Raw genomic sequence first — 27817 nt, 5'->3', positions numbered from 1 at the left:
GAATGGAGGAAGGAAGAACTGTATAGAGGGAAAAGAGGGGTGGGAGGGGTGGGGGGAAGGGAAAAAATAACTAAAGGAATCAAACAGCATTACTCTATGTAAATTTATGATTACACAAATGGTATGCCTTTATGCCATGTACAAACAGAGAAACAACATGTATCCCATTTCTTTACAATAAAATAAAAAAAAGAACAGAAGCAAGAAGACAATGCAATGTAACTTTTAAATCTTTAGAGAAAAGCCCATCAAACTAGAATTCTATACCACGCAAACTAAAAACAGTATTTTTTCCTTATTTTTATTGGTGCATTGGAGTTGTACATACTGATGGGATTTGTTGTTACATATTTATACTAGCTCACAATATAATTTGGACAATATCATTCCACAGCATTTCCCTCTTCTCTCCCTGCCTCTCATGCCTTGGTCCCCTTCTTCTATTGATCTCTCTTTGATTTTTTTTAGCAGGTCCACCCCAAACTTTTTTTTTCCTTTTTCCTTTCAAGCTTTTACATATGAAAGAAAACATGCAACTCTTTACTTTCCGAGTTTGGCTTATTTTGCTTAACCTGGTGGTCTCTTGTTCCATTCATTTTCCTGAAAACGCTGTAATTTTATTTTTTCCTATGGCTAAATAAATATACTCCACTGTGTATACATACATCATATTTTACTTATCCATTCATTCATTGATGGGAAACTGAGCTTGTTACATAGTTTGCCTTTTGTGAATTATGCTGATGTAAACATGGGTATTTATGTAACATTGTAGTAAGATAACTTTAATTCTTCAGGGTAAATATCTAAAAGTGGTAAAGCTGAGAAATATAATGGTCCCAAGCCTAGTCTTTTGAGGAAACTTTGCACTGATTTCCATAGCAGTTGTAGTAATTGGCAGCCTGACAGTGTAAAAGTGTTCCTTTATGTCCACATCCTATCTAGCTTTTATTATTTGTATTCTTGCTGTCATTCTGACTGGTGTGAGATGAAATCTCAGTGCTCTTTTGATTTGCATTTTTCTAATGGCTAAAGATGTTGAACATTTTTTTCATGTATTTGTTGTCCATTTGTATTTCTTCTTTTGAAATGTATTTGCTTAGTTCATTTGCCCATTTATTAATTATGCTATTTGATTTTTTGGTGTAAAGTCTTTTGAGCTCTCTATATAAAGTCTATACCAGATAAGTAGCTAGCAAAGATTTTTCTCCCATTATGTGGCCTTTCTGTTCACATTTTTGTTTTCTTTGCTATGCAGAAGCTTTGTAATTTGATGCTGTTCCATTTATTAATTCTGGGCATTTTTTTGTTGGACTAAAGGAATCATATTGAGAAAGTCATTGCTTGTGCCTAAAATTTGGAGTTTTAGCACTGTTTTCTTGTAGCAATTGCATAGTTTGGGATCTAATTTCATGGTGTTTGATCCATTTTTAGTTGACTTTTGTGTAGGGTGAAATATAAGGATATGGCTTAATTCTTCTATGTATGGACAACCAGTTGTCCCAGCATCATTTGTTAAAAAAGGTTTTATTTTCTTAATTTTTTTAGGGCACCTCTGTCAAATTCAGATTATTTTATCTGTGTGGGTTTGTCTTTATCTAGAAATAATGCTTTCTAAAGGAAAAAAAAAGTCAGAGGATCTGTTGCCAGTAGACATGTCTTGATGGAAATTTTTTAAAAAATTCTTCAAGCAGAAGGAAAATGATAGACTTTTGAAGTTAACATCTACATAAAGAGCATTATAGAATAAATATTTGAACTAAAATAAAATCTTTATTTTTATAAGTGCATTTAAGTGTGTTGATCTGCTGTTTGTTGGAGTGTTCCGTGTTTGTCATGTCCACTTGGTTCAATGTACAGTTTGCATCTTCTGTTTCCTTATTGATCTTTAGTTTTCTCTATTCATACTGAGAGTGAAATAATATGTTCTTGTATCTTTCTCTTCATATTTTACAGTATTTTCTTCATGGATTTGGATATTTAATTTGGAATGTTTTTATATTTTTAATAGTTTTATCTTCTTGGTGAATTGAGCCTTTGCAACACATAATGTCATTGTCTCATGTGATGATCTAAGATTTAAAGTCTGTTTTGTCTAAGTATGATCACCACTGTTTCCTTATGGCTACAACTGGCATGGAATATCTTCTTCACTATTTGACCTTCAGCCTCTGTGTGTCCTTAGATCCAAAATTAATTTCTTGTACACATAAAGTAGTTTTTAAAAATTTAATTAACTCTATTTACCAATCTGTTTTCTGACTGGGAAGTTTAATTCATTTGCATTCAATATGTTACTTTTAGGGGAGGACTTATCTTACACTCAGTTGCTTTCTGAATGTCTTATTCTTACTCTGCCCCTCTGATTTTCTGACTGCCTTCATTCTTGCAATATTTCTTTGATTTGTCATGGCACTGATTGACTGCTCTCACACATGTTTCATTTATTTCCAGAAGTGTTTTTCTTTATGATTATGGTGAAGATTATATGAACCATCATCAAATTAGATAACCTATTTTTAACTGATACAACCCTACAGTAATCACACAAAAAAACTGTAATATTTTACATTTCTGCTCCTCGAATTGGTGTCAGGATGCTTTATCTTTCCATATTGTGTTTCCATTATTGTAAATATTAATTTTAATGCATCTTTCTTTAAATTACATTCTATAATGGAAAGTAATTTACACATCAATATTACAACACTGAACGTTTATGTTTGTCTATATATTTAACCTTTTTAATTAATTTTTTTATTTTTTCATTTGTTCTAATTAGTTATACATGACAGTAGAATGCATTTAGACACATTCTACAAAAATAGAACACAACTTGTTCCTCTGGCTGAACATGGTGCAGAGTCAAACTGGTAGTGTATTCATACATGTTCACAGGGTAATAATGTCCATTTCATTCCAATATTCTTCCCATCCCCCATCACCACCCCTTCCTTCACTCTCAGCACAATCCACAGTCCTTTAATTTTCACCCCCATCATGAATCAGCATCAACTTATCAGAGAAAACATTTACCCATCGGTTTTTGGGTTTGGCTTATATCACTTAGCATGATATGCTCAAGATTCATCCATTTACCAGTAAATACCATAATTTCATTCTTCTTTCAGGCTGAGTAATATTCCATTGTGTATATGTACCACATTTTCTTTATCCTTTCATTCATTGAAGGGCATCTAAGTTGGTTCCACAGGTTAGTAATTGTGAATTGAGCTGTTATAAATATTGATGTGACTGCATCACTGTAGTATGCTGATTTTAAGTTCTTTGGGTATAAACCTAGGAGTGGATCAAATAGTGGTTCCAAGTTTTCTAAGGTATCTCTATACTTGTTTATATAGTGGTTGCACCAATTTGTAGTCCCAGCATCAATACATGAGTGTCCCTTTTCCTCCACACCTTTGCCAACATTTATTGTTGCTTGTATTCTTGATAATTGCCATTCTGATTGGAGTGAAATAAAATCTTAGAGCAGTTTTGGTTTACATATCTCTAATTACTGGAGGTGATGAACATTTTTTCATATCTTTGTTGATTGACTATATTTATTCTGTGAAGTGTTTTTTTTTTTCAGTTTCCTATTCTATTTATTGATTGGTTCATTTGTTTTTTGGTGTTAATTTTTAAGTTCTTTATATATTGGAGAGATTAGTGCTCTGATGTGCATTTGGTAAAGATTTTCTCTTATTCTGTAGGCTCTCTTTTCACATTATCAAACTAACAAAATGGATGGAAGAGCTCTGTAATAAAAACTACAGAACACTGAAGAAGAAAATTGAGGAAGGTCTTAGAAGATGGAAAGATCTCCCATGCTCTTGCATAGGCAGAATTAATATTTTCAAAATGGCCATAGAACCAAAACTTTTATACAGATATAATTCAATTCCTATTAAAATCCCAATGATGTTCTTCATACATATAGAAAAACAATCATGACATTCATTTGGAAAAACAAGAAACCCATAATAGCCAAAGCCATAGCAAGAAGAGTGAAGCAGGAGGCATCACAATATCAGAAATTAAACTATACTACAGAGTAACAGAAACAAAAATGGCATGGTATTGGCACCAAAATAGACATGTAGATCAATGGTACAGAATAGAAGACACAGAGACAAACCCACATAAATACAGTTATCTCATACTAGACAAAGGCACCAAAAGCATACATTGGAGAAAAGACAGCCTATTCAACAGAGGGTGCTGGGAACTGGAAATCCAAACATAGAGAAATAAAACTAAATCTCTATTTCTCACCCTGCACAAAAATCAACTGAATGTGGATTAAAGACTTAAACACAAGGAGAGAGACACCCTGAGCTTAATAGAAGAAAAAGTGGGACCAAATCTGCACCATGTTGGCTTAGGAACTGACTCCTAAAGCACAAGAAGTAAAATCAAGAATCAGTAAATGGGATGGACTCAAACTAAAATGTTTCTTCTCAGCAAAGGAAGCATAAGTAATGTGAAGAGAGAGTCTATATATTTAATCATATTTGGTAGATTTGCTATTTTGCATGTCTTGTTATTTATAATCATTTTATTTCCACTTAAAGGATTCTGTTTAGCATTTCTTAGAAGAAAGCTATAGATATGATTAACTCAGATTTCATATATCCACTATATGTTCCCATCATTTTTGAAGGACAATTTCTCTTTATATATTCTCTTGGTTGAGATTAATTTTCATTGTAGCAGTTAGAATATACCATTCTACTTCCTTTCTGGCTTCAAGTTTCTTCTAAGAAATCTGCTTATAATTTTATGGAAGTTCCCTTGCACAAAATGAGTTACTTTTCTGTAATTTCCTTTAATCTTTGGTGATATTGAGAATTTATTTACAATGTATGTGAATGGGGTCTTTTTTGGATTTATTTTTCTGCACAACAGAGAAAATTTGAAAAAAATATATTTTAGAAAACGATATTTTTTAATAATAATTGTATCTTTATAAATTTATACTTATTTCTAAATAAAATCATTGGTATATCCAAATCAACTTACAAAGCAGCTTTTTGAATTATTTTTAATGGTCCTTGTTAATACTTAGTAGTATTAAAGTTTATTGTATAAAAGGAACCATTAAAATCACAGAAATTTAAAATTATGTAGGTATATTACTGCAGTGAAAAATAATAGCATATAAGCATAATAAGAGAATATGTGTGGTAGTTTGGATCTGGAATGTTCCCACAAAACTGAAGTGATGAGGACTTGGTTACCTATGCTTCAATGTTCAGTGATTTGATTGTGAGAGCTTTAATCTCATCTGTGGAGCAATCTATTGATAGACTGACACCTTGATACCATTAATGGGACATGGTGGAAACTTGAGATGGTGAGACATGCTTGGAGGAATAATCTCATGATCTCATGGCAGAGGCTATATTTTGGAAAAGTCTTTCTTTTCTTGGGTCTTACATATGCACATGCATGTGCACACATGCACACATACACACACACACACACACACACTCATCATCTGTACTTTGAGTATATTTAGTTTTTAGCATCAAGGTGGAAGTATGCTTTTTTAAATGGTGGAAATTTTTAAAAAATATCAGTAGAATTATAGCAGTAGTGAAGAGTTTCTCTGTTTGGAAATTTACCTTTCAATGTGAGTGATTATTTATTGTTTGAGAAATAATGACACATAGTTACTATTTTATCTAAGCAACAGAATAATTTTAATTGTCAGTTCTTTTTAGATTTATGAGAGACAGGAATTTACATTTTATCTAGATAAGACAGCAGAAGTTATGAGTCCTTAATTTCAAGGGTGGCATACACATGTAGGTTGGAATCAAGATGATATATCTACACATTTGATGACTATACAAATTGACACTTCTGGTAGGTATTTTGCCTGAAGCATAAAAAATGTGAGATTTAAAAATTCAAGTTTTGGCTCCTAATAGTGTACAATCAAAGTGATCAGGATGCTCTTTTGGCTATGACAAGAACCGCACTGCACTATTAACCAAGGGAGCATTATATCCTCGTAGAATCTTCAGTGAGTTTTAGCTCAATCTGATTCTGTAATCATACACTTACTGGATGTGGGTTTTTTTTTTTTTTTTAGAATATTTGTCCTGGAAATTAAGAAGTCTGGTATTTTTTAAAATCCTAAGTACTTCTCCTCTGATATACCTATTTTTATAATGCTTTCTCCAATGAGTTATATCTGGCATTTATTATAAAACCTAAGAAGCAAATGCACTTTACAAAAATTAAAAATAGGTTTCAGGATGAAATAACAGAAACTAAATTGCAATAGATTTTTTTTTTCAATAAACACTGTAACTAGTGACTACTGTTTTCTGAATTTATAGATCTTTATGCATTGGACCTAATTCTCCTAACTACAAAATTAACAATTTTGCCCATCTCTTAAATCAGTTTACTGCTTTAAATATGTCATGTCCACCAAATTCACTGCATGTTCAAAGTGCTCTCCTAAGTGATTTGGTTATGATACTTAAGTTCTAATTACACCCCACAAAATACCATTGCCATGTCATTTATGATAAATCAAGTTTGGAAAACTAAAAAAAAAAAAAGTTCATCTTAACACACTTAAAAAATGAAGACGATAACTCTCAGCAATCTGAATTTGTTCTTATCAAGTTCTCATTTTCTAAGAAAGATGACTGAATTAAATATTGTTTTAAATCTAATGGTTTTTGGTGTGGACATTTAATGAACTTTTCTATTTTTGTTCTAAATATTATTGAATTTAACCCCATGCCAATTTAAAATATCATGTGAGTACAACTTATTTTGTGACTCTTAATGGTTGTTCATACCATCACTTCTAAAGAACTGAACCAAATGCAATTCCTCAAAATATACAAGGTTGTTGTTCTCCAGCAGTGTTCTCTCATATTCATCTGCTGAACTTCAGGGAAAAGATGAGAGCAGTTTGAGGGCTCCAACACAAAGAGCTCTAACTATTGGAGGAGACAGAAATGCTAAATGCCCTTTTGTGTATTGAATTATATGTACTAAATTATCTCACTCTATCCCATACATATATACTATTGCTGTGTTTCCATTAATATGCTGAATATCTTGAAATAATTAAATTAAGCATTTCAAAAGAAATTTTAGATTTTGCGTATGTCAGGTCTTGTCTTCAAAGTTTTATCTATAAAAAGTCCTCTTTGTTCTTCCTTGATTGCAGGATGACCATGGTAGCACCACTCACCTTGAACACAGGTAGACTAAGGAGATGCACTCTCACCACTTCCTCTTAAACATTTTGAGGATCCCAGAGACACACTCACCTAGAATGATTTAAAATGCTAATATTTTCTTTTTCTGGAGAAGTCTTCTACTATTTATGCTGTGATTGAGAGAGTCTATGAATTTCATGAAGTCCTTTTTAAATAAACTGATTTTTTTAACTTGATGAATATCTCCTTTGGGAAAAAAAATAGACTGAAGGACAAGCATATTTTCATGGGGACTATGATAGAAGTTTTCATTAAACTTAATTAACCTGCAGTAATCTCTCATATGCAGCCTACCCTGACCTTCCACTCCTCACATCATTGCTCTCTAGGACCATGTTTTCTGCTGTGCTTCATTGGAAAAATCCTATCTGGCCTCCACACTGGGGAAACACCCAGCAGAATCCAATGTGCTTTGGTTGCTGTTCTGTTTCAATCCAGAGGAAATGCATCTATGTGTTCTATATTGAATGACAATCTGAACTTCATGCTCATATATATTTTGAGGGTGCCAAAAATTGGTTCTAATTAATTTGATTATTTTCTCTGCATGGTTTAATATGTTTCTGCTGAGTTTGATATGTCAATATCGTGATCTAAAATACCCCTTTTTAATACTGTACCACAGAGTTATCTCATTTCTCTTCACACTACATATATAAACATTCAAACATTAGTGTAGAGATTAACTTTAGTTATAATGAAAAACTGGTATTAAAATCTTTTATTCTAATAAAAATCTGAGACAGCATAAATACCATAAGCACAACAGTAGATATCTAATGCAAAATAAACTCCAAGAATGGAGTTCACATTCAAGGTTAAATAAAAATTCAAAGTAAAGCTATAAATTTCTGGAAAAATTTAACTTGGAAACACAAGATTAATTCAAATATAAAAAAACTATTATAGTAAAATAAACTACAGTATTTCCTTAAAAATTAAACTCTAACCTAACATGATTAAACTTGGAAATAATATTTGCAAATAAATTTAGTTTAAATCAGAATATAGGAGTGAAGTCCTTATCCAACAGGATTCATGTCCTCATAAGAGGAGAGGCCAGAGAGATTCCTCACTTTCTGTGCTATAAGGACACAGTGAGAAGGGGGTCATCTGGAAGTCAGGAAGGAAACCCTTTCCAGAAGTTGATTAGGAAATTCCATTCTCCAAAACTGCATTAATGTATATTTCTGCTGTATAATTCATCCTGTCTTTAATAATTTGTTATGGAAGACAGAACATACTAACACACAGAGCATGTAGAGGAAGAAACATTTTCAGAGGAAATAGTATACAAAGGAATTGATGGAATTTATGAAATATTCAGATTAGGTGACTTGGAAACAAAGGGATACTGAGAAAAATGAAACAATTGTTGCTCAATTGCATTTTATTTTCTGCATATTACAGAGCATATTATATTCTTGACATGTTTTTGAAGGAAATTTAAATTAATAAAGCAAATAAAGTAACATTATAAACCATGGTTTATTCAGTTTTAACCTATTGAGTATTGTATAGAATGTAATTCCAAAACAATCAATTAAAGAAAAAATTCTGAGTTACACATATAACCATATAATGTTCTATCCACACACAAGATCATAGCAAAAGAAGAATTTGAATAGTAAAATATTTATGTCTCTTAATTATCTGAATACTTGAAGATGAATCTGTAAAGTTAACTTTAGGACATGGGCAATTTGCATATTCTTATCTCTACATTTTAATTACATGAGTTTTGCAGCAACTCCTCCTATGATACAAAATGTCAAGCTCAATAAAGTCTAATTTATTCATTTAATATACAAGTATAGTTACTGTGATGAATCATACAAAAATCCTTTGTGTTTGGATTACATATGCAAACTAGTTTGAATATGCAAACGAAATACTTAAAAAATATTAGGAAAATAATTTTGAAGTACCAATGCCATTTTCATGTCTACACATATTTGTAAGGATTATTTGGCATTAGAATTATAATTCCCTGAAATATAATAAAGAGAAAATGATCATTCTAATAAAAATATCTTTAGATAAAATGTAACATTCATATTGTTAAATATGAAAAAAATGAATCACTAATATAATAAGAGAAGAAAATGTAAAAGTTTTCTAAGGAAAATAAGATAAGGGTAATATTTAATGGAAACCCATTATGGAAAGTCTGCAACTATTGTAATTGCAGCCTGTCTGAATTTTCAGACAATGCTTTCAACTTACCTCAGCCTCTTGTCAACTGGCAAATGCTACACACTTAAAGAATGGCAATCATCTCATGGTGAATCACACTGTTCTTGGTAATTCCTCCCCATCTATTACATTTTTCCCTAATGTGACAAACAGCTTATCTGTAAAACACTATGAAATCAGCATTATGCATTTCATTATATTGGGATTTTATATTAGACTTGTTTTATATTTTATATTTATTTTCAAGGTGGTATATAAATATAGAAATATTAGCTTCTTATAGAGTTAGATATTTTTTTCTAGCATCGTTTAATAAATGAAATGTTAACTGAATCACCATCCATCTCTATTGTTGCCTACTTATTTCATGCTTAATTTAGAGCAACAGCATTTGAACTTGTTAACTAGCCTTCTAAATCACTGCCTTACTGTAGCGATATCAAAGTTATCAAACTCTTAATTGAGTTATTATTGTATTCTCAACACACATTATATGACTTTATAGACTGACATTTTTCTTTTATACTTGACTATCTGTGATATAATGGTAATCCATGTAGCTCATATTTTAACTGTAAAAAATATCTGATTCATCTGATTTAATGTAGAGCAAAGCAAAAAATATTTTCTTATAATAATTTATCTAATTCTAGTTCATAATAAAAATTGACATCATTGTGAATGACAATGTTCTACAGTTGCAATTTTTAAATTTGATATTAAGTTGATTTTTAAGTGATTCATAAAATCACAGCAGTAGTACCTATTTACAAAGTGCGTGATTCTCTAGTCAGGTTAAACATATCTACCTCCTCAAACATTTGTTATTTCTTCATGGAGAAAGTATTTTCTGTTGCAATTTTTATATAAATGTGTTTTAATTATGCTTAATATTATATTAATACAGTTTATTTTGCCACTGATATTTTAAAATACTATTTAAAACATTAATAGTTTAAGTAATTTATTTAATGTTATTGTCAAAAATCATTCCTACTTTTCCATCTTGCTAACATCACTTCCATAGATTTGGAGAGTTTTAATGTCTTTGCTTTTATCTTTTTTAAGTTGCCAAGAATTGAAACAAGGGACACTTGCTGGGGTCCAGCCCTAGCAGGGGTGGGGGTCCTAGGTGGATGGGAGGCATCCACACAGTGGAGAAACAGCACACAGAGACACCAAGTGTTCTGAGGCTGAATCTGTCTTTATTTTTCCTGCTAGTCTTTTTATATAATTTATATATAATTTTCTTTAGTAATGATTATATCATTTGTGGTTAGTTTAAAATGAGAAAAACCTTCAAAAGTACAATCTACGCTTCTTCTCAAAGTACACATTCTCTCTGTATTACAGTCCAGACCAAAAAAATCTTATTTCCCAGCTAGATTAAAACAACCTCATCTCCCAGCTAAACTAAAACAACCTTGTCCCCCAGCTAAACGGAGGGCACTGTGATCTGCCAGCCTTTAACCTTCAGAACAAACATGTTACTAGATTTTTTGAGGAATCACTCCCACCATGAATTCCAGTGTTTAACAGTGAGAAACCTTTACTATTATTAAAGGGCAAAGGAATCAAATTATAGCTAATATTTAGTCTGCTCTAATTTCATATAATGGCAGACTACAATCTTATTCTGATTCTCAAAGAATTAGACTAGACATAGGAAAAGCACAAATTATATTTATGACTAACCTAAATGTTTTTATTATGTAAACTATCTCTAGAATCAACTATTGAAACTAGGAAAGTAACAAAGGTTAAACACCACATCCAAGTTCAGAGGAATGACTCTTTACCCATCTATTATTATACTAAAGCAATCACAGTTTCCTTTAAACTTGAGCACAGCCACAATTTTTTATTTTCATATATTTTATCTATGTATTACTGCTAAATTTTTATTGTGCACTTTTTGTGTCCCAATACAGTAAAACCTTTCCAATGTTTTTCCAATAAGTTTCTAATGGTATATTGATTATTAATACTAAAAAGCAACTACTTTTTATGGAGATATGCCATGCCTATGGCCCCCAAGAGAGAGGATAATCAACAGAACTGTGTCAAGTGTTGAGTTCTTTATTCCAACAATGTCAAGTGTCAGATTCTCTACTCCATCAGACTGTGTCAAATGTCGGAGTGGCAGGAAATAGATGTGGCAGACACTCAACCACTGAACCTCTGTGGGGGAAATAAAATGGAAGGAGGCTTATGTAGCTTATGTGGCAGGCTCTCAGGGCTCTGCACACTGAGCCTGGATATTGGCACACTAACAACACCTAGTCCCATCGCTATGGCAACCTAGCCCCCCTTTTCACCCTCAGCATGTTACTTTCTTGTTTTCTGCCAATGACCTTTTTAGCCCATTGGTTATCATCCCTGCAGCAGGTTGCAAGACCATTGTGTCATACAGCTCGCAGACAAATTCTGCCCAGTGACTGAAACATAAACCTGCCAATGTAACAATTAAGTAGATTGAGTTCTTTGAAACTGGTCTCCCGAGGTCTTTTTTTGACCTCATCACCACCCCCTCCTCAGCTGTTTGGTGGGCCCCTGCTGGACGTGGTAATCCACAATAACCCCAGAACTTTTTATTTTTTATTTATATATATTTTTTGAAATAAGTTCTTATTAAGTTGCTTAGGGCCTTGATAAATTGCTGAGGCTAGCTCTGAACTTGTAACTCCCCCTGCTTCTGGGATTATAGGCATGTAACACAGCATCCAGCAAAGTCTTTACTTTCTCACAGAAAGCATTTCATCAGTCAGGTTTGCATACAAAAATATTTGGTTAGTAATAAAAATATAAAAAAGCAAAAGAAATTACATCTCTATGTGTGTATATGTATGTACATATATGTGTGTGCATTTGTATTGAGACAATACATGCATCAAATTTTAAAAAAGATTTATTTTTTCAATATTTTACTACATCTTAAGCTAAAATAATATCCATGTCTCTGTATATATAGATGTAGAGTATATTTTCAATGAACATGTAAGTCAAAAACATATCAGGATAGAAATGGAAACATGTTTTGAACTCACTCATATGAAGGGATATTATGTATATTGATTTATAGGACACAAATCATTATTGTTTTAAACTAATTTTAAGACAAGCACTTGAATAATCCTGACCTTTATCTCAAAAATAAATCTAAATTGTCAAACATATAAACAAATGGGAAAAACAATAAAGTTAAGGTTGGGATATAACAAAATAGATAAAAAATATAATGTGAGGAGAATAAAGAAAGCCAAATGTTCCTTGAAAATTCATAGCACAAACATAAATTTGGAAAAAATGATCAAGTTGTTAAACAGAGATAATTATATACATCATTATGACAAATAAAATTAAAGTAAAATACAAAGAGGAAAATATGGAATAAGAGGATGTTATGAAAAATCAATGTTAATATGATTATTTAAATAAAATGATTAAATCTCCACTTCCCATCCAAAACAATATAGCTCATAAAATTGATAAGATATAGGGAATTTAATCCATATACTATAAGTATATTGTTTTGGAAGTTTAATGCTGTATGGTTTTCTATTGCAACATAAAAAAATTATCACAAACTTAATGAATTAAAATAGCAAATATTTAATACCAGTTTCCATGTTTAAATGTGCAAATAGAACTCAGGTGTGATGTAAGGAACAGGCATGAAAGATTTCCCCACAACTACAGTTTGGTATTCATATTCTTTATTATTGATAACTAATGTAGTAAAATGTACTAAACTTTGCACCATGATGAGTTGTATTGCATACATTAAACATGACCAATACTAATATCAAAGTGACAAATACTTATAATACTCCAAAACAGTCCCTCATGCTGCACACATATAGTCAAGCCATTGCTCAAATTCACCCCTTTGTGAGTTCTCCCTCCTACTTTATTAGCTATTTGTACTATGTCTCACTTGGACTCATTGAATACAGTGTATGTAGACAGGTGTTTTCATGCAGTGTTGTGTCTTTGGGATTTAATTAATTTAGACTATATATAAATTGTTAAGTTTGTATTGATGAGTACATTTAATTATGTGGATAAGAGACTATACATTTGCCACAAAAAAAGAAAATATTATACAACACAAAAGTATAAAGTTAGGTATCTATTATAGTTTTTAGATCACTATTGTGCTATAATTTTATACAGATTTTGAAAAATTGAATAACCAAAACAGAGCACCAATCTGATAACTTATGGTGGGATAATGATACCAAAGTGTGTATTTAGAGTTGCAGAATAGCATCCTAATTAAAATTACATTATTATATTGTAATTTATCAACCTTGTGACTTGGGGTACATTTATTAATCCTCATGTATCTTAATTTTTTATACAAAGGAGAAACTTAGCCACAGTTGAATTGAAGGTGTACCGAAGTAATGGATAAATCCATGTGGAGCACTTGGACCTCAGCAGTTGTGAAATCATTATCATCATCACCTTCACCATCTTCATCAGCACCTTTACTACCCCATTATTGTTCTAAGATGAGGACAAAGTACCACTATTCTGTTTCCAATTTTACTAAGTGGAAAAATGAGGACTGTGTCCTAGGAGAAATGCATTGTGGTCGAACAAAGAAGTAATGAGTCAAGCAGGAAAAAATATGCCATAATTGATGTGGTAAAAAACACATTGGAAAACATACATTGCAAAGAAAATAATATGAAGGAAATAAGAAAGATGAAGCAAAATTGGAAAATATAAGTAAAATTAGAAGAACAAATGAAGGAAGGTAAAGAAACATAAGTAAAATGCTAACATTAATGGGGAAAATTATTTTCTTCATAAATGCATTAAATTTCAGAAAGAAACAAAGTAATTTAAATTAATAAAAATGCACTTAATGTTAGAAAATTTAAACTTAGAAATAAACTTAGAATTCAATGTATAATATATTTAACTTCAGAATATTAACAGTAAATTTCAATTGATGGCACACTTATTTCAACTTCTACATAAATTTATGTGCAATTCAAATTCAGAAAAATTAAGTGTGGGAACAAAAGAAACTGGATTATAATCACACTCTTCTTGTGTATGTTAGGTCAATATACTCTGTGCTTTACAAGTTTTCTTTGTAATGAAAATTATTCAAATTATCATCAAATATCAAATATCAAATTATTATGTCATTATCTGATCAGTCAGTAACACCTTATATCATTATTATATCAAAATTATTCAAATTATCATCAAATATCAAATTATTATGTCATTATGTGATCAGTCAGTAACACCTTATATCAGTAACTCCTCTCTTAAAGACTGTTCTGAATGCAATATTTGCAATATTTGGTCTTTTCTGATATAAACAAGGAAAAGATAAAAAAGAAAGCATTTGAAATAACTAAATTTATAAAGTAAATTCATCCTCATTTGAAATATTGCAGGGTACTAAAATAAATCATAATAAAATACCTATATCTTGAAACAATCATAAAACATCCCAAACCAAAAGAGACTTGTGCTAGTAAAATAGATGAGAAATGAAAAAAAAAATTATCTAATTCTGGTGTCCATTGATGTGGACATAACACAGGTAATATCCCACTGCTTTGTAAACTGTCAAGACATTCCTTTAACATTCAAACTAATTTAAATATTATAAAATATTTTATGTCATGCAGCATCAACAATAGCACTGTATTTATTCAATCATTTTAAGATATTAATGTAAAACAAATAATTTGATATACTTTAATAATTATCAGGAATACCAACACTCTAACTGCTTACAAGTTAGGGATCATTTTCCCAACAAAAATGTTGTTTAGGGCTACTTTCATGTCCCTGTTTCTCAGACTGTAAATGACAGGATTCAGACTGGGAGGTAAGAGAGAGTATGACACTGACATAAAGAGGTTCAGGGAAGATGGGGACTTTGATGCTGAACATAAATATGCGATAAATCCAGAGGAGAGAAACAAAGTCACCACAGTAAGATGGGGCAGGCAGGTGGAGAAAATTTTGAATCTGCCTTTTGCATAAGGAATTCTAAGGACAGTGGTGAAAATGTAAACATAGGAAACAACCATTGAAATAAAACATAAGAATGCAAAACAACAGCTAACAATGATAAATATATATTCTAGAATGTTATTCCTAGAACAAGAAACCATAAGTAATGATGGAATATCACAAAAGAACTGATGCACTATGTTGGTTCCACAGAAATGGGCAGTGAATGTGCCTGCAACATGAAGGGATCCATATACACAGCCACTGAACCATGATATAATCACCATCTGCACACAGACATATCTATTCATGATGGTCCCATAATGCAGAGGTTGGCAGATGGCAGCATAGCGGTCATAGGACATCACTAGAAGGAGGAAAAACTCTGTGCCAGCCAAAAATATAACAAAGAAAACCTGTGAGGCACATCCCAGAAAGGAGATGGAGTGGATATTGGTCAGAGAGTTCATGATGGATTTAGGGACAGTGACAGTGATATAGCAGATATCAATGAAGGACAAGTTCTTCAGGAAGAAATACATGGGGGATTGGAGGTGCTGGTCTATGGTGGTGAGAGTAATAATAAGGATATTTCCTATCAGTGCAGCCAGATAAATCAGGAAGAAGAGCATGGCACATAGTCTCTGTAGCACCTTGTCATTAGGGAATCCCATAAGCAAGAATTCTGTTATGGTGGTCACATTGGTGAATTTCTCAGGCATGATGATAATTACCTATGGAAATTCAAGAAAAATAGCAGTATATAAACATATATAATATATTGCACTCATTCAGATATTAAAAATCTTTTTGTCATTGGTGTTGGTGTTCCCATTGTTATCTCAGGGACATTCTCATAAACAGTACAGGATATGTCGTATGTTGCAAACTGTTTTCAATTGATGTATAGTATATTTTACTAAGATCATCATTATAAGTAAGATATATCACCCAAAATGATAGCATAAACTTTACACATAAACAGATTACCTAAGTTTCTGTATATGATGGTTTTCTAAGATTTTGCTAAAAAAGTATAAAAGCAATAGGCACATTTTGTATATAGGGTAGTTACTGAACATCATTATAAATATGCTTTAGTTCTCTGTGAACTGTTAGATAGTTGAAAAAGCAGTATAAAGAATTTTATGTATTCATTTTTTATTTTTCTTTGCCTTGCTATTTGTGAAGAAGCAAATTTGGCAGAGGGAAAATTTTTCTTTGTAAAAATTTTATCATATAATGTTAGATTTTCTGATAATGATATAAATCATTCATATTGTAAATGTCACAAGCGGGTCATTTACACTTCTGTAAGTTCCAAGTTAAGGAAGTAATGTGATCTATTTCTCAAGAATAAAAATAATTGATTTGAAAATGCATATTCTATGCAACTAATAAACTGGAATAAAATAAAATATTGCATTATGTTGCTGAGGTTCCGTGAAATATAAGCACACAAAATTGATGGCTTAGATACAGCAATAGGTTTAGGGTAACACAGAGAAACATATGCTAAATAAATACAGATTTTAGGATCATCCACTTACCTAATCTTTCCCTAATTTTCAGAATACATTCCTTAAAACTGAAGCCAAGAAAGAGGTTGATGAAGGATATTTCCTCATATGAAGAAATCCTGGGTGAACTGAAACATTTGACTAATGGGTGGAACAGTACTCTGAATATTGCTACTGCTTTGCCACCGGTGTTTCTGAGTTGCAATCTTCTCTTCCCTGGCAAACATAGAATCAAATGAAACTTATGTAAATATTTCATTTTCCTAGGAGGTAGCAAATTAAGCATTTTTAATTATAAAGAGCAAATTAAGCATATTGGTCAAAGGGGAAAATATTCTGAAAGTAATTGTGTTGTCATCACAAACACTGAGGCTTGCAAGAGTAAATATTTAAGTATTTGTGTGTGCACTTTTTAAGCCCAATGGGTTTCCTACTTTGAGACCAACCTAATTAATGGAAACACAGCTATCAACAGATTATTGTTAAACTTGTCATGGTGAAGAAATAATCAATTTGTGAATTCATACCCCAACAAAAAAGATTACCTATGTCATTTGGTTTTTAGTATTTATCTTAATAATCTGTCTTTTTTTGTTTTTTTTTTTGCACTGCTGGGAATTGAACCCAGGGCCTTATGCTTGCGAGGCAAGCACTCTACCAACTGAGTTATATCCCCAACCCATAATCTGTCTTATTTTTGATAAGTAAAATTTAATACCTTCCACCATAAAAAAGTTCAAGATTTGAAAAAAATATAAAAATTTAATTTTTTCAGGCTCTCATTCCAATTTTATTTATCAGGGACAGAATATCAAAGTTCTACTACAATAAATTTTTGCATTATCCCATGAGTTTTGCAATATACAAGTGAAAGAAAACCTATATATAAAATAAATTAAATTTCACCATTTTTTTCTGTTTATTTCAACTTAACATATTTTCCAGGAACACATACCAATAGTGTTACAAATGTCTTATCTTGACTTTAAAGTTTGCATATATTTCAGAAGATGGACATGAAAAAGTTAAATTTCTCTTCTTATGTTGAATATAAAATATAAATAAAAATATTGCACATATATTTTACATAGGTGCACACTTTTTCTAAAATGTATTTCAGAATAACTGATTTAAAAATTTGATTTTTTACAAATACTATTCCAAATAATCTTCCAAAATGCATGGAAATTTTGTATGCTTCTCAGCAGCATTATACTTATGACACAATTACCATTATAAAAATTATCATTTTTTTTGTTAAAGCTATGGACAACAATTATATCATTGTTTATGCAATTTGCACCTACACTGTTACTACTGAAAGAGCATTGAGTTTACAACACAAAAAATGAAACATGTTTGACAATAACAGAAAAAGAAAAGGAAGAGGGAACAAAGATTGGAGTAAGAAAATGACAACAGATCATAAATCAAATCTACATATAATGAATGAGAAGGTTAATATATGAGTACTGTGAATATCATTTTATATCCTTTCTTCTCCACTTGCCTTAAAATATATATAATTATATATGAAAAATATAAAATGTATTATTTTAGGTATACCATGTGTAAAGGCAACCTACATTGCACTATCACACACAGTAAGGAGGAGTAAATAGACATATATAGGAACAAATTTTCTAATATTTTATTAAAATTTAGTACAAACCTAAAGCATATTCTGTTAAAAAACTATATTGTCTGCTTTTTATATTTCTATGAAGTGTGTCATTGGTATTTTGGCAGGGATTGTATTGAATATATATAACACTTTTGGTAGTATGGCAGTTTTGAACATATTAATTATGCCTATACAAGAACATGGGAGATCCTTCCATCTTCAGTTCCATCTTCTTTCCATTTCTTCAGTTTCTCTCTTCAGTGTTCTGTGGTTTCCATTGTAGAGGTTTCACCTTTTGTTAGATTGATTCACAAGTATTTTTTGAGGCTGTTGTGAATGGAATAATTTTTTATAATTTATTTCCAGTTGATTAATAGTTGGTGGATAGGAATGAAATGACTTATGGTTATTGATTTTATATCCTGTTACCTTGCTGAATTTATTTGAGCTCTAGAATATTTCTGGTGCAGTGTTTTGTGTCTTCTAAATATAAAGTCATATCATCCACAAATATAGTTTGAACTCTTCTTTTCCTATTTGTATCCATTCAATTTCTTTCTTTTGTTTAATTGCTCTGGCTAGGGTGTCAAGAATTATGTTGAATAGAAATGGTGAAAGAGGACATCCCTGTCTTGTTCCAGTTTTTAGATTGTTTTAGACTTTTATTCATTTAGAATGATGTTAACCTTGGTTTTAGCATATGTAGCTTTTACACTGTTGACATATGTTCCAACTATCCCTAGTTTTTCTAGTGTTTTGAGCAAGAATGGATGCTAAATTTTGTTAAATGGATTTTCTGTATCTATTGTAATACTCATGAGATTATTGTCTATAAGTCTATTGATATAAAAAATATATTTACTGATTTCCATGTGTTCAACCAACCTTCCATCCATAAGATGAACTCCACTTGATCTTGGCACACTATCCTTTTAATATGCAATTTTCCTAGTATTTTATTAGAATTTTTGCATCTATATTCATCAAGGACATTGGTCTGAAGCTTTCTTTCCTTGATGTGCTTTTGTCTGATTTTGGTATGAGGATGATACTAGCTTCATAGAATAAGTTTGAAAGAATTTTCTTTTTTTTCTATTTCTGGAATAATTTAAAGAGGATAGGTGTTAGTTCTTCTTTGAAGGTGTGGCTGATAATCTATCTGGTCCTGGGCTTTTCTTTGTTGATAGACTTTTGATCGTATCTTCAATTTCATTGATAGAAACTGATCTGTTTAAATCCTCCAGATTTAATTTAGGTAGGGCATGTATCTCTAGAAATTTTTCAATGTCTTCATGATTTTCTATTTTATTGGAACATAGATTTTCAAAATAGTTTCAGATTATTGTCTGTATTTTGGTATTATCTGTGGTGATATTTGCTTTTTCATCATGAGTTTTAGTAATTTGAGTTTTTCTCTTTTTGTTAGCTTGGTTAAAAATTTATCAATTTTATTTGTCAAAAAACTAATGTTTTGTTGATTTTTTAAAATTTTTTATTGTTTCAGTTTCATCAATTTCATCTGTATGATTTTAATTATTTCCAGTCTTGTACAGATTTTGGTGTTGATTTGTTTTTCTTTTTAGAGGGTTTTGAGATATAATATTAGGTTATTTATTTAGTGTCTTTTTATTCTTTTAATAAATAAGATAAACACAATAGCACAATAAGAAATGCCTTTATATTGTCACAGAGATTTTGATATGTTGTGACATTTTTCTCAATTACCTATAAATATTTTTTATTTGATTCCTGATTTCTTCAGCTATGTATTGGTCAATCAATAGTATATTATTTAGTCTCCAGGTGTTAAAGCAGTTTCAATTTTTTTTCTAGCCTCAGTTTGTTCTCAGAGCAACAAGCATGGCATGGGGTTTGGGGGCTTCAGTCTTGGAGACAAAGGCCAGGATGCAAGTCTGTCTTCTTGGCCTGGGAATATTTGGGATCCCCCAGCTGGGCCATCCTGATTACCCTTCTGGTATCACCAGCCCTCTCCACTCTCCTTAGTGGACAGAGGAGTGGGTGGGAGGGCAACTTCACCCAGCAGGAGCCACCATCTCCTCTCTGTGGGATATCCAGCCCTTTTCCTGGGCAGGACCCCCGGAGGTCACATAGGTTTGTCTAGATCTCCACGTCCACAGGGTGAATGTTGCCCATTTTGTGCTCTCTGACACACAGCTCTCTGTCTTGGGCCCAGTCCACTTTTTGAAGCAGTTGGTCCACAGACTCAACTGTGTTTTTGTTGAACATGTCCATCTCATGCCACAGCTCTGTGTACTGTCACAAATGTTGCCAGATTTTCTCCACCCTCTCCACTTCCAGCTGCTCCAGCTCCAAAGTGGTGGTCACCATCTCTTCAAACCACTTGGACTGGGCTTGGTTGTTGAGTTCCACACAGCACAGGAGGTCATCACCAGTCTGTGTGGACTTCCTCCATGACTTCTTGATGTCCTCCTCCATCTTGTTGCTCAGTTTGATCTCCAACTGCTGGGTCTTCATCTCCAGGTCTCTCTGCTGCTTTGTGAGGGCTTTCTGGGCCTTCTCCACCAATGCATAGTGGCTGGTTAGTTGCTTGTGGAGGTCAGTGATATGGTGGTCACACTTTTTCATGTCTTTCTTGAAGTTCTCACGAAAGTTTATTAGGGGTTTCTCTACCTTGCTATGAAGGTTGGCCGAGAACTTGAGATGAACTTCTGCTTCATCTGCCAGGCTTTTCTTCACCTGAGCCTATGCTTCTCCCAGGAAGCCTTCCTCCTGTGCAGCCAATGGGCTCTGACAGAGCTTAGCCATGTTCTTTGCATATTTTTCTTCAATCTTTCTCCTCCCTTGGGCAAATTCAGACATTTCTTTCTGCATTTGTTTGCCCTTCAGTTGCTTTTGGAGCAGCAGTTCAAACCCTGCCATGGTGCCATTGCCTTGGGGGTCTTTCTTATCAGCGCAGAAGTAGTCACAGTAGCTCCACTCAGTTGGTTTCACCAGCTGCTGTTCAGGCATTGTGTCTGGGTGAGGGAATGTCACATAATTTATCATCTTCTCTGTGTGGTCACCTTTATTTTGAAAATTATATATTTTGTCTTCATTGCCTGAAGTTCTGTCTTACAAGAGGTTTAGTCTTTTGGTGATGCTTTTCATTGAGTTTTTATTTTGGTTTAGTGATTCCTTCATTTCAAGGATTTCTGTTTGTTTGTTTGTTTTAAGAATCTATCTCTTTTTTGAAATAATCTTTTGCTTCCTGCAGTTGCTCTTTTAACTGCTTGTTGCTATTATCATTCATTGCCTGCATTTGCTCTCTCATCTCATCCTTTGCTTCACAAATCATCTTAATAATGTATAATCTGAAGTCTTTTTCTGACATTTCTTCTATCATGCTGTTGTTGGATCTTATTAATATAGAATCTAGATTTGTTTGGATAATTTTCTTCCCTTGTTTTTTCATGTTGCTCATGTATCTTCCCCTCTAGCATTGTAGATCCTGGGGTATTGCAGATTCTCCCCTATTGGCTTATAGTGGCCCTATAGGTTTCCAAAACCTTTTCTTTAAGGGGAGATCAATATTAGCATTGCCCAAATCAGACAGTATGCAATCCTAGACCAAATAACTCCTGTGAAGACATTAAAAATATTGTCATAATAAACAGAATGAGTTAAATTATTATCTTCAGTATAACAAACAGATTTGCAATAAGGTCTGCAGTTTCTAATGGAGGACAAAGAGGATGCAGAGGGATGTAGGATGTAGCTGATAATGGAATAAGAAAAGAATATACAGAAGTTCCAGATAATAGAAATAGTGAGAGTATAATCAAAAGAATTTGGTTTTTAGCATGCCAAAAGGGAGAAAGAGACTCTGAGGGAACACGTAAACAATAGGAAAAGAGAACAAGAAAAGTAAAGAAATAAAAACTTGATACTCTTCAATAAGGAGAAGAAAGAAAATCTACACTATAAGAATCATATAGTATTCAAACCTCCCTGTCTTCAGTGACCTGACAATGAGCTTCAAGTCTCCAGCAGGCATCTCCAGATGGGATTTGCCCCACCTAGATGGGAGATACAACTTCCAGGATTATCCAAGATTGCCACTCTAGCTTCCAAGTGTGTTGGCAAATGGGAAGTTGCAGCTTGGGGTGTGGATGTGGTCAGTTGGAGGTCCTGGAGGCAAGGTGGAGTTGGCCAAGAAGGGTGCTGGTGGTGGTGGTGTGTGTGTGGTGCGGTTGTAGAATCCTGTAGGCAGGGTGCAATCAGTCGGTCTGTGTGTCCTGGTGATAGGGCACCGTCAGTCTGGGGGTCCTGGTGGCAGGGAGCAGTCAGTCAATGTCAGGGGTCTGGAGGCAGGGGGTAATCATTCAGGCTGAGGGATACTGGAAGCAGGACTCAGTCAGTCTGGTCAGGGGTCCTACCCGGCCTGGCTTTTGTCTCAATATAGCGGCAGCCACGTGTAATCAAAACTGCTGGTACTGTAACAGTGAATTTCCAGGCAAAAGCATGCAGCTGATGCTTCACTGGCAGTCAGAGATCAGTTTGCTGACTGTTGTTGGATGACTGATCGGGAGGTGAACTTCGGGTGGCGGGTGATGGATAGGTGTAAGGCAGGCGATGGACAGGCAAGAGGCAGGCAAATGGCAGATGATAGGCGCATGACAGTGAGCAATCTGCACTTAAAAATGTGTCGATATGCTGGCAGACTGCAGATGATCACAGTAGACAAATGGGGTAAACAGCAGGGGATTGATAAGCAGCAAAAACTGCCTCACCAAGAAACAGATATCCTCGCTTGAAACCAGAGTTACAGAGTAACAAGGAGCACAGCCTTCCTCTATTCCACCTTCTTGGATCTCTCCAGTTTTTTGAATCTTATGGATTATTTTAGAAAACAATTTTCTGTCATCTTGTGGGGTATAATTCTAGATATTTCCCTTTATTTTCACATGTGTGAGTTTCTCCAAATATAATTTGTATTCCACATTGGTTTTAGGACTAATTTAGCAAGTATTTTAGTTTTCCATTATTTTCTTGACAATTGTTTTTGGTTTTGTTTAGAATTCCTTGTTCTCCATTTTAGTCTCTCTAGACAGCATATTAAACATATATTTACATAAAATATTAACATAATATTGTAGATTTGTCTTTGTATCCATGTATTTTATAAATGTGATTCTCACACACATGATTGTGCATGATTTCATATATCCTCACTTAGATATATTGCCTCCTTGGTCATTGAATCACATTTCATTTTACATATCTAATTTGTAATTAAAGTGCATCAATTATCAACACATGTCAAACTTCTTCTCTCTGCTTTCTACATAATCCTCTGTAATTCATTCTGTATTCTGAGGTATTGTTCTTGAATTCCCACCTCTTCCTGTTTCCTGTGTGGTCCTATGGCCAGTAACCCTGTGCTCCTCTGCTCACATTTCTCCCTGAGTTACAATAATTACTTAGGTCTTGCTTTTGTTTCTTTTTAGCCCACACCTGGAGCCAGAGGCAGTCACTGTTCAGGGCATTCTTTGCTCAGTGTTTCATCTGTGATTCTGAATGTCCTGTGTGTTTATGTCCTTTTATTCTCAATTTTGCAGGAAACACCTTTGTTTTGTTGGAGGGCATTCTTCTCTAGAATCATTTAGCTTTCTCTGAACTCCTTCCCCACATGCCCTTCTGCCCCCTGGCATATGCACAGGCTGAAGTACATTTCACTCCCCTGACTTGCCTTGAAGGGGTTGGTCTGTCAGTCTTCCACTTGCCAAGAGACCACATAGTGGATTCTCCTTCCCTCCTCCAAGCACACCTCATCTCCTGTTATCACCTCCTCCCCACATATCTGGACACACCCTGGATTGAGTCAGAGACTGTGGACTTGCAGCTGTGCTGAGCAGATCATTTCATCCCTGGGTTGCAGATTGGGTGCCAGATAAGTTGCTGGGCTGTCGAACATCAAGGTGGTGGAGTTCATCTCTGTTGTCCTTTATGGAATCCTCTCAGTGCCCTTTCACGCAGATTGCACTGGGAATAAGGAAACTCTTTTCTGCAACCACCTGCCTTTGAATTTTACCTCTTCTGCTCAACACCTGGCCCATCACTGCAGAAGTGCAGAACCCGGGGACTCTTCCAGCTAACCTTGGCATCAAAGGTTAGGGGCTTCCACTGGACCTGTGTGGGAATTTCTCTCCTGGCTCTTCTGAGATTTTTGATCTGTCTGTCTAGGCTACTAATTGGTGGTGACCTGGTGTGCATAGATAGGTACTGGACACCAGTGATACCACCGTTTATTGGGATGAGTTCTGCTTCCTCACATGTTAAAGTTAACAAAGAAGCACACAAAAGCAAGCATATTAAGCAGGTTTTATTTAATGATAGTAATACAGACTTCTCCTGGAAGGGAGAAAGGGGCCATAGCTGATGTTCTAGAATTCCAAGATGTGAGTGCACACTGCATTTTTAGAGATTCTGATCTCCTTTGTTCTCCTCTTCTTTTCCCCCTTATCTTTCTCCTTCCTGCCTACATGATGAGGCCTAGGAGATAACGGTGAAATGGCAAAAAGATGAGAAGCAGATGGGCAGGGGGAAGGATCAAAAGGCTCTGGGGGCACTAATTAGCATTTTGGGAGGGATAGTTAGACTGCTAAACTTGTGATCAAAAGGGCTCTGGAGAAACTGATATTCTAATCTCCCAGAGGTGGTCTCCAACTTCCCAGACTGATGGCCTCCAATCCTTGATTCCACAAGATTTTTATTCTACTCTAACTGCCTGTTCTCAACTCTAAATTCATCAGCAGGGTTGAAATTGGAAATTGCTGGCTAATGTTCTCTGATTGTTGAAAATGAACAAACTCCACTGTCCCCATTGCCTTCCAGAAGTCTGGAGTTGAGTAATCATGATTTGACTATTAAGGAAAAGCTTGATGGTTGCTTTTTTTCATTAGAATCTGCAGCACTAGCCCAATTACATAGTCTTCACTTCTGTAACATTTTTGTTTAAAAAGAATCATATTAATTTCTAAATTTGTAACCCACAGATATGCCTCTCTGCATATCAAGCTGCATTGTTGGAGTAGCTATCTCCCAGTCCATAGGAAACCATCACACACTTAGTGGCCTTAACCCTAACACATTTAAAGTCCCTATCTTTGTGAATCAGGGATGTTGGTAGGCCTCAGTGGGTCCCCTCCTCAGGGCCTCCTTGGCTACATTCTCATGCAGAAGCTTGTAGAATCTCCTCCCAAGGCCTTTCAGATTGTTGGCAGAATCTTTTTTTCACAGGTGTAAGAACAAAGGTCCTGGCTTTTGGCTATCCAGGATTCTCCAAAAGATCATGGGCCACGTAAAGTTCAGAGACTATCTAAAGTTTCTAACCACTTGGGAAACTAGTAATAAATCAGTCAAGTAGATTTCTGGATAATAGTGGAAGTTTGGTTTCTTTTAAGTTAAGTCCATCCTGGATGATTCCCCTTTGATCCACTCAATATTAATTGATCGGATATCCTAACTACATGTGAAAAGTCTGTTTACTTCTGCAATATAGTTAGGACTGGAATAAAACAGAGCTTCAACCACTCTCAAGAGGAGGCTTTGTACAGTTGGTGAACACCAGGGATCTATACCCTGGGACCTTCTGGCATTGTCCATGTGAAAGGTCATAGTATTGATGGCTTTGGTTGTTTTCTTCCTGTGTATGCCCAGTGACTCCTGCACTAAGGTGTCCTATCTGGGAGCTTCACCTGGTAAGAGGTCTGAACATCATAGCACATAGGAACCTCAGGTGGGGTCCTCATTCAAGTTCCTGCTGTTTCTTCCCAAGTGACAAATGCCTAAGCTATCCTTTTCAACAGGATAATTTTTTTTAACCAGGGAGTGATCCCAGAGGGGGTTAATCACTGAGCCACATTCCCAGCAATTTTTTATTTTTTATTTAGAGATTGATTTCTAAGTTATTCAGGACCTCACGACATTGCTGAGGCTGACTTTGAACTTGTGATCACCTGCTTTAACCCCCTAAACTTCTTTGATTACTAGTGTGCACCACTGCACCCAGCAAAGTAGAAAAATTTTAATTAATAAATAAATGCACTTGAAAATATAAACCTGTAATTTCCAGTACTGGTAGTGATCACAAAACTATCTACATCAATTATGTAACCCTTATGATTCAAAAAGGAACCACTAGAAAAAACCAGAGCAAGCACATGGAAGAAAATGACATAGATTAGTAGATTGATCAATGAAATAAAAACCAGAAAATCACTGAAAACAAATGTTGTTTTCTTTGAATGATCAAGAACATTGGAGATCCTTACAGAGACTCCACTAGAACAAGGAGAAAAGGCAGAGATGACCAAAGATAGTGTCATAATCACTCACTAGTCTACAGAAATTTTAAAAGGATGAAAGAGAATATGATGACATTATGCCATTTTGTCATTATGAAGAATGATAGTAGAATGGATTGGGCATGATTTCCTAAGTTCATATGTGAATACACCAACAGTGTAATTCTACATCATACACAACCACAAGAATGGGAAGTAATACTCTCTGTATGTACAATATGTGAAAATAAGCTCTACTGTCATGTGCAATAACAAAGAACAAATAAAATAAAAGGGGGAACTTGCCAATATGTCCTATGTGGACAGTATTACCTAAGATCATAGCCAAGGTTCTGGCAGAAAGGAAAACTGAGTACCATTAGTCACCATCTCCTGGTTCTCACAGCAGGAACTCTGAGGTTCTCCCTGGGAGAATTTCTCCATCAGAGAGGCCCTGAGGCAGCCCCTTCCACCATGAGGAAGCTCTGGAGAGACCTTCAGACTTCCTTCTTGTCTCTGCATCTCTGCAACTTAGATGGTAATAGGAGGCAAATTTGCTGTAACATAGGATAAATCTTGTCACAAACTTGCCTTGATAAGACTCACATAAACTTTCTGACCCCAGGGCTGTCACTCACTCTTGATAATGAAAACATCACTTATAAAAACACTACCCTCCACATTCCCAGAGGAAATTGACTTCCAGTTTAACCCCACAGTAACTGAACAGTGTTCCTATTGAGGCCAAATGATCATGCCTTCAAACTGCTGTTCCTCAGTATGAGTCTGTCTTCAGCTTCCCAAAACCCAGAGTCCTGTTAAAATCAGCCTGGGATGCAGCACTGCAGAAGTTGTAGTTGGAATGTGAAAAGAACTGAGTTTACTTCAGCTGGACAGGGTTCATGCTGGGCTCCTTAGTGGTGG

General features: G+C 34.1%; 1 protein-coding gene across 1 annotated transcript; it reads right to left on the bottom strand.

Moving 5' to 3' along the window:
- Nucleotides 1-15217: 15217 nt before the first annotated feature.
- LOC124975563 (olfactory receptor 14A16-like) lies at nt 15218-21578 on the bottom strand. The gene is made up of 3 exons (XM_047538220.1): nt 21481-21578; nt 20934-21243; nt 15218-16177 (listed from the first exon to the last, which is right to left on the bottom strand). Exons 1-3 carry the CDS (start codon nt 21576-21578, stop codon nt 15218-15220), a joined length of 1368 nt encoding a protein of 455 aa, XP_047394176.1.
- Nucleotides 21579-27817: the final 6239 nt, after the last annotated feature.

This window comes from Sciurus carolinensis, unplaced genomic scaffold (assembly GCF_902686445.1).
Source record: "Sciurus carolinensis unplaced genomic scaffold, mSciCar1.2, whole genome shotgun sequence".
NCBI lineage: Eukaryota > Metazoa > Chordata > Mammalia > Rodentia > Sciuridae > Sciurus > Sciurus carolinensis.
Note: the sequence above shows the minus strand (reverse complement) of the source record. Positions and strands in the feature narration are given on the sequence as shown.

Coding starts and splice junctions, on each gene's coding strand:
- LOC124975563 (XM_047538220.1), bottom strand. CDS start 21,578: ATGCCTGAACAGCAGCTGGTGAAACCAACTGAGTGGAGCTACTGTGAC. Junction 21,244..21,480: donor GGCAATGGCACCATGGCAGG/GTTTGAACTGCT, acceptor CAACCTTCATAG/CAAGGTAGAGAAACCCCTAA. Junction 16,178..20,933: donor CCAAGTGGTTTGAAGAGATG/GTGACCACCACT, acceptor GAATTTCCATAG/GTAATTATCATCATGCCTGA.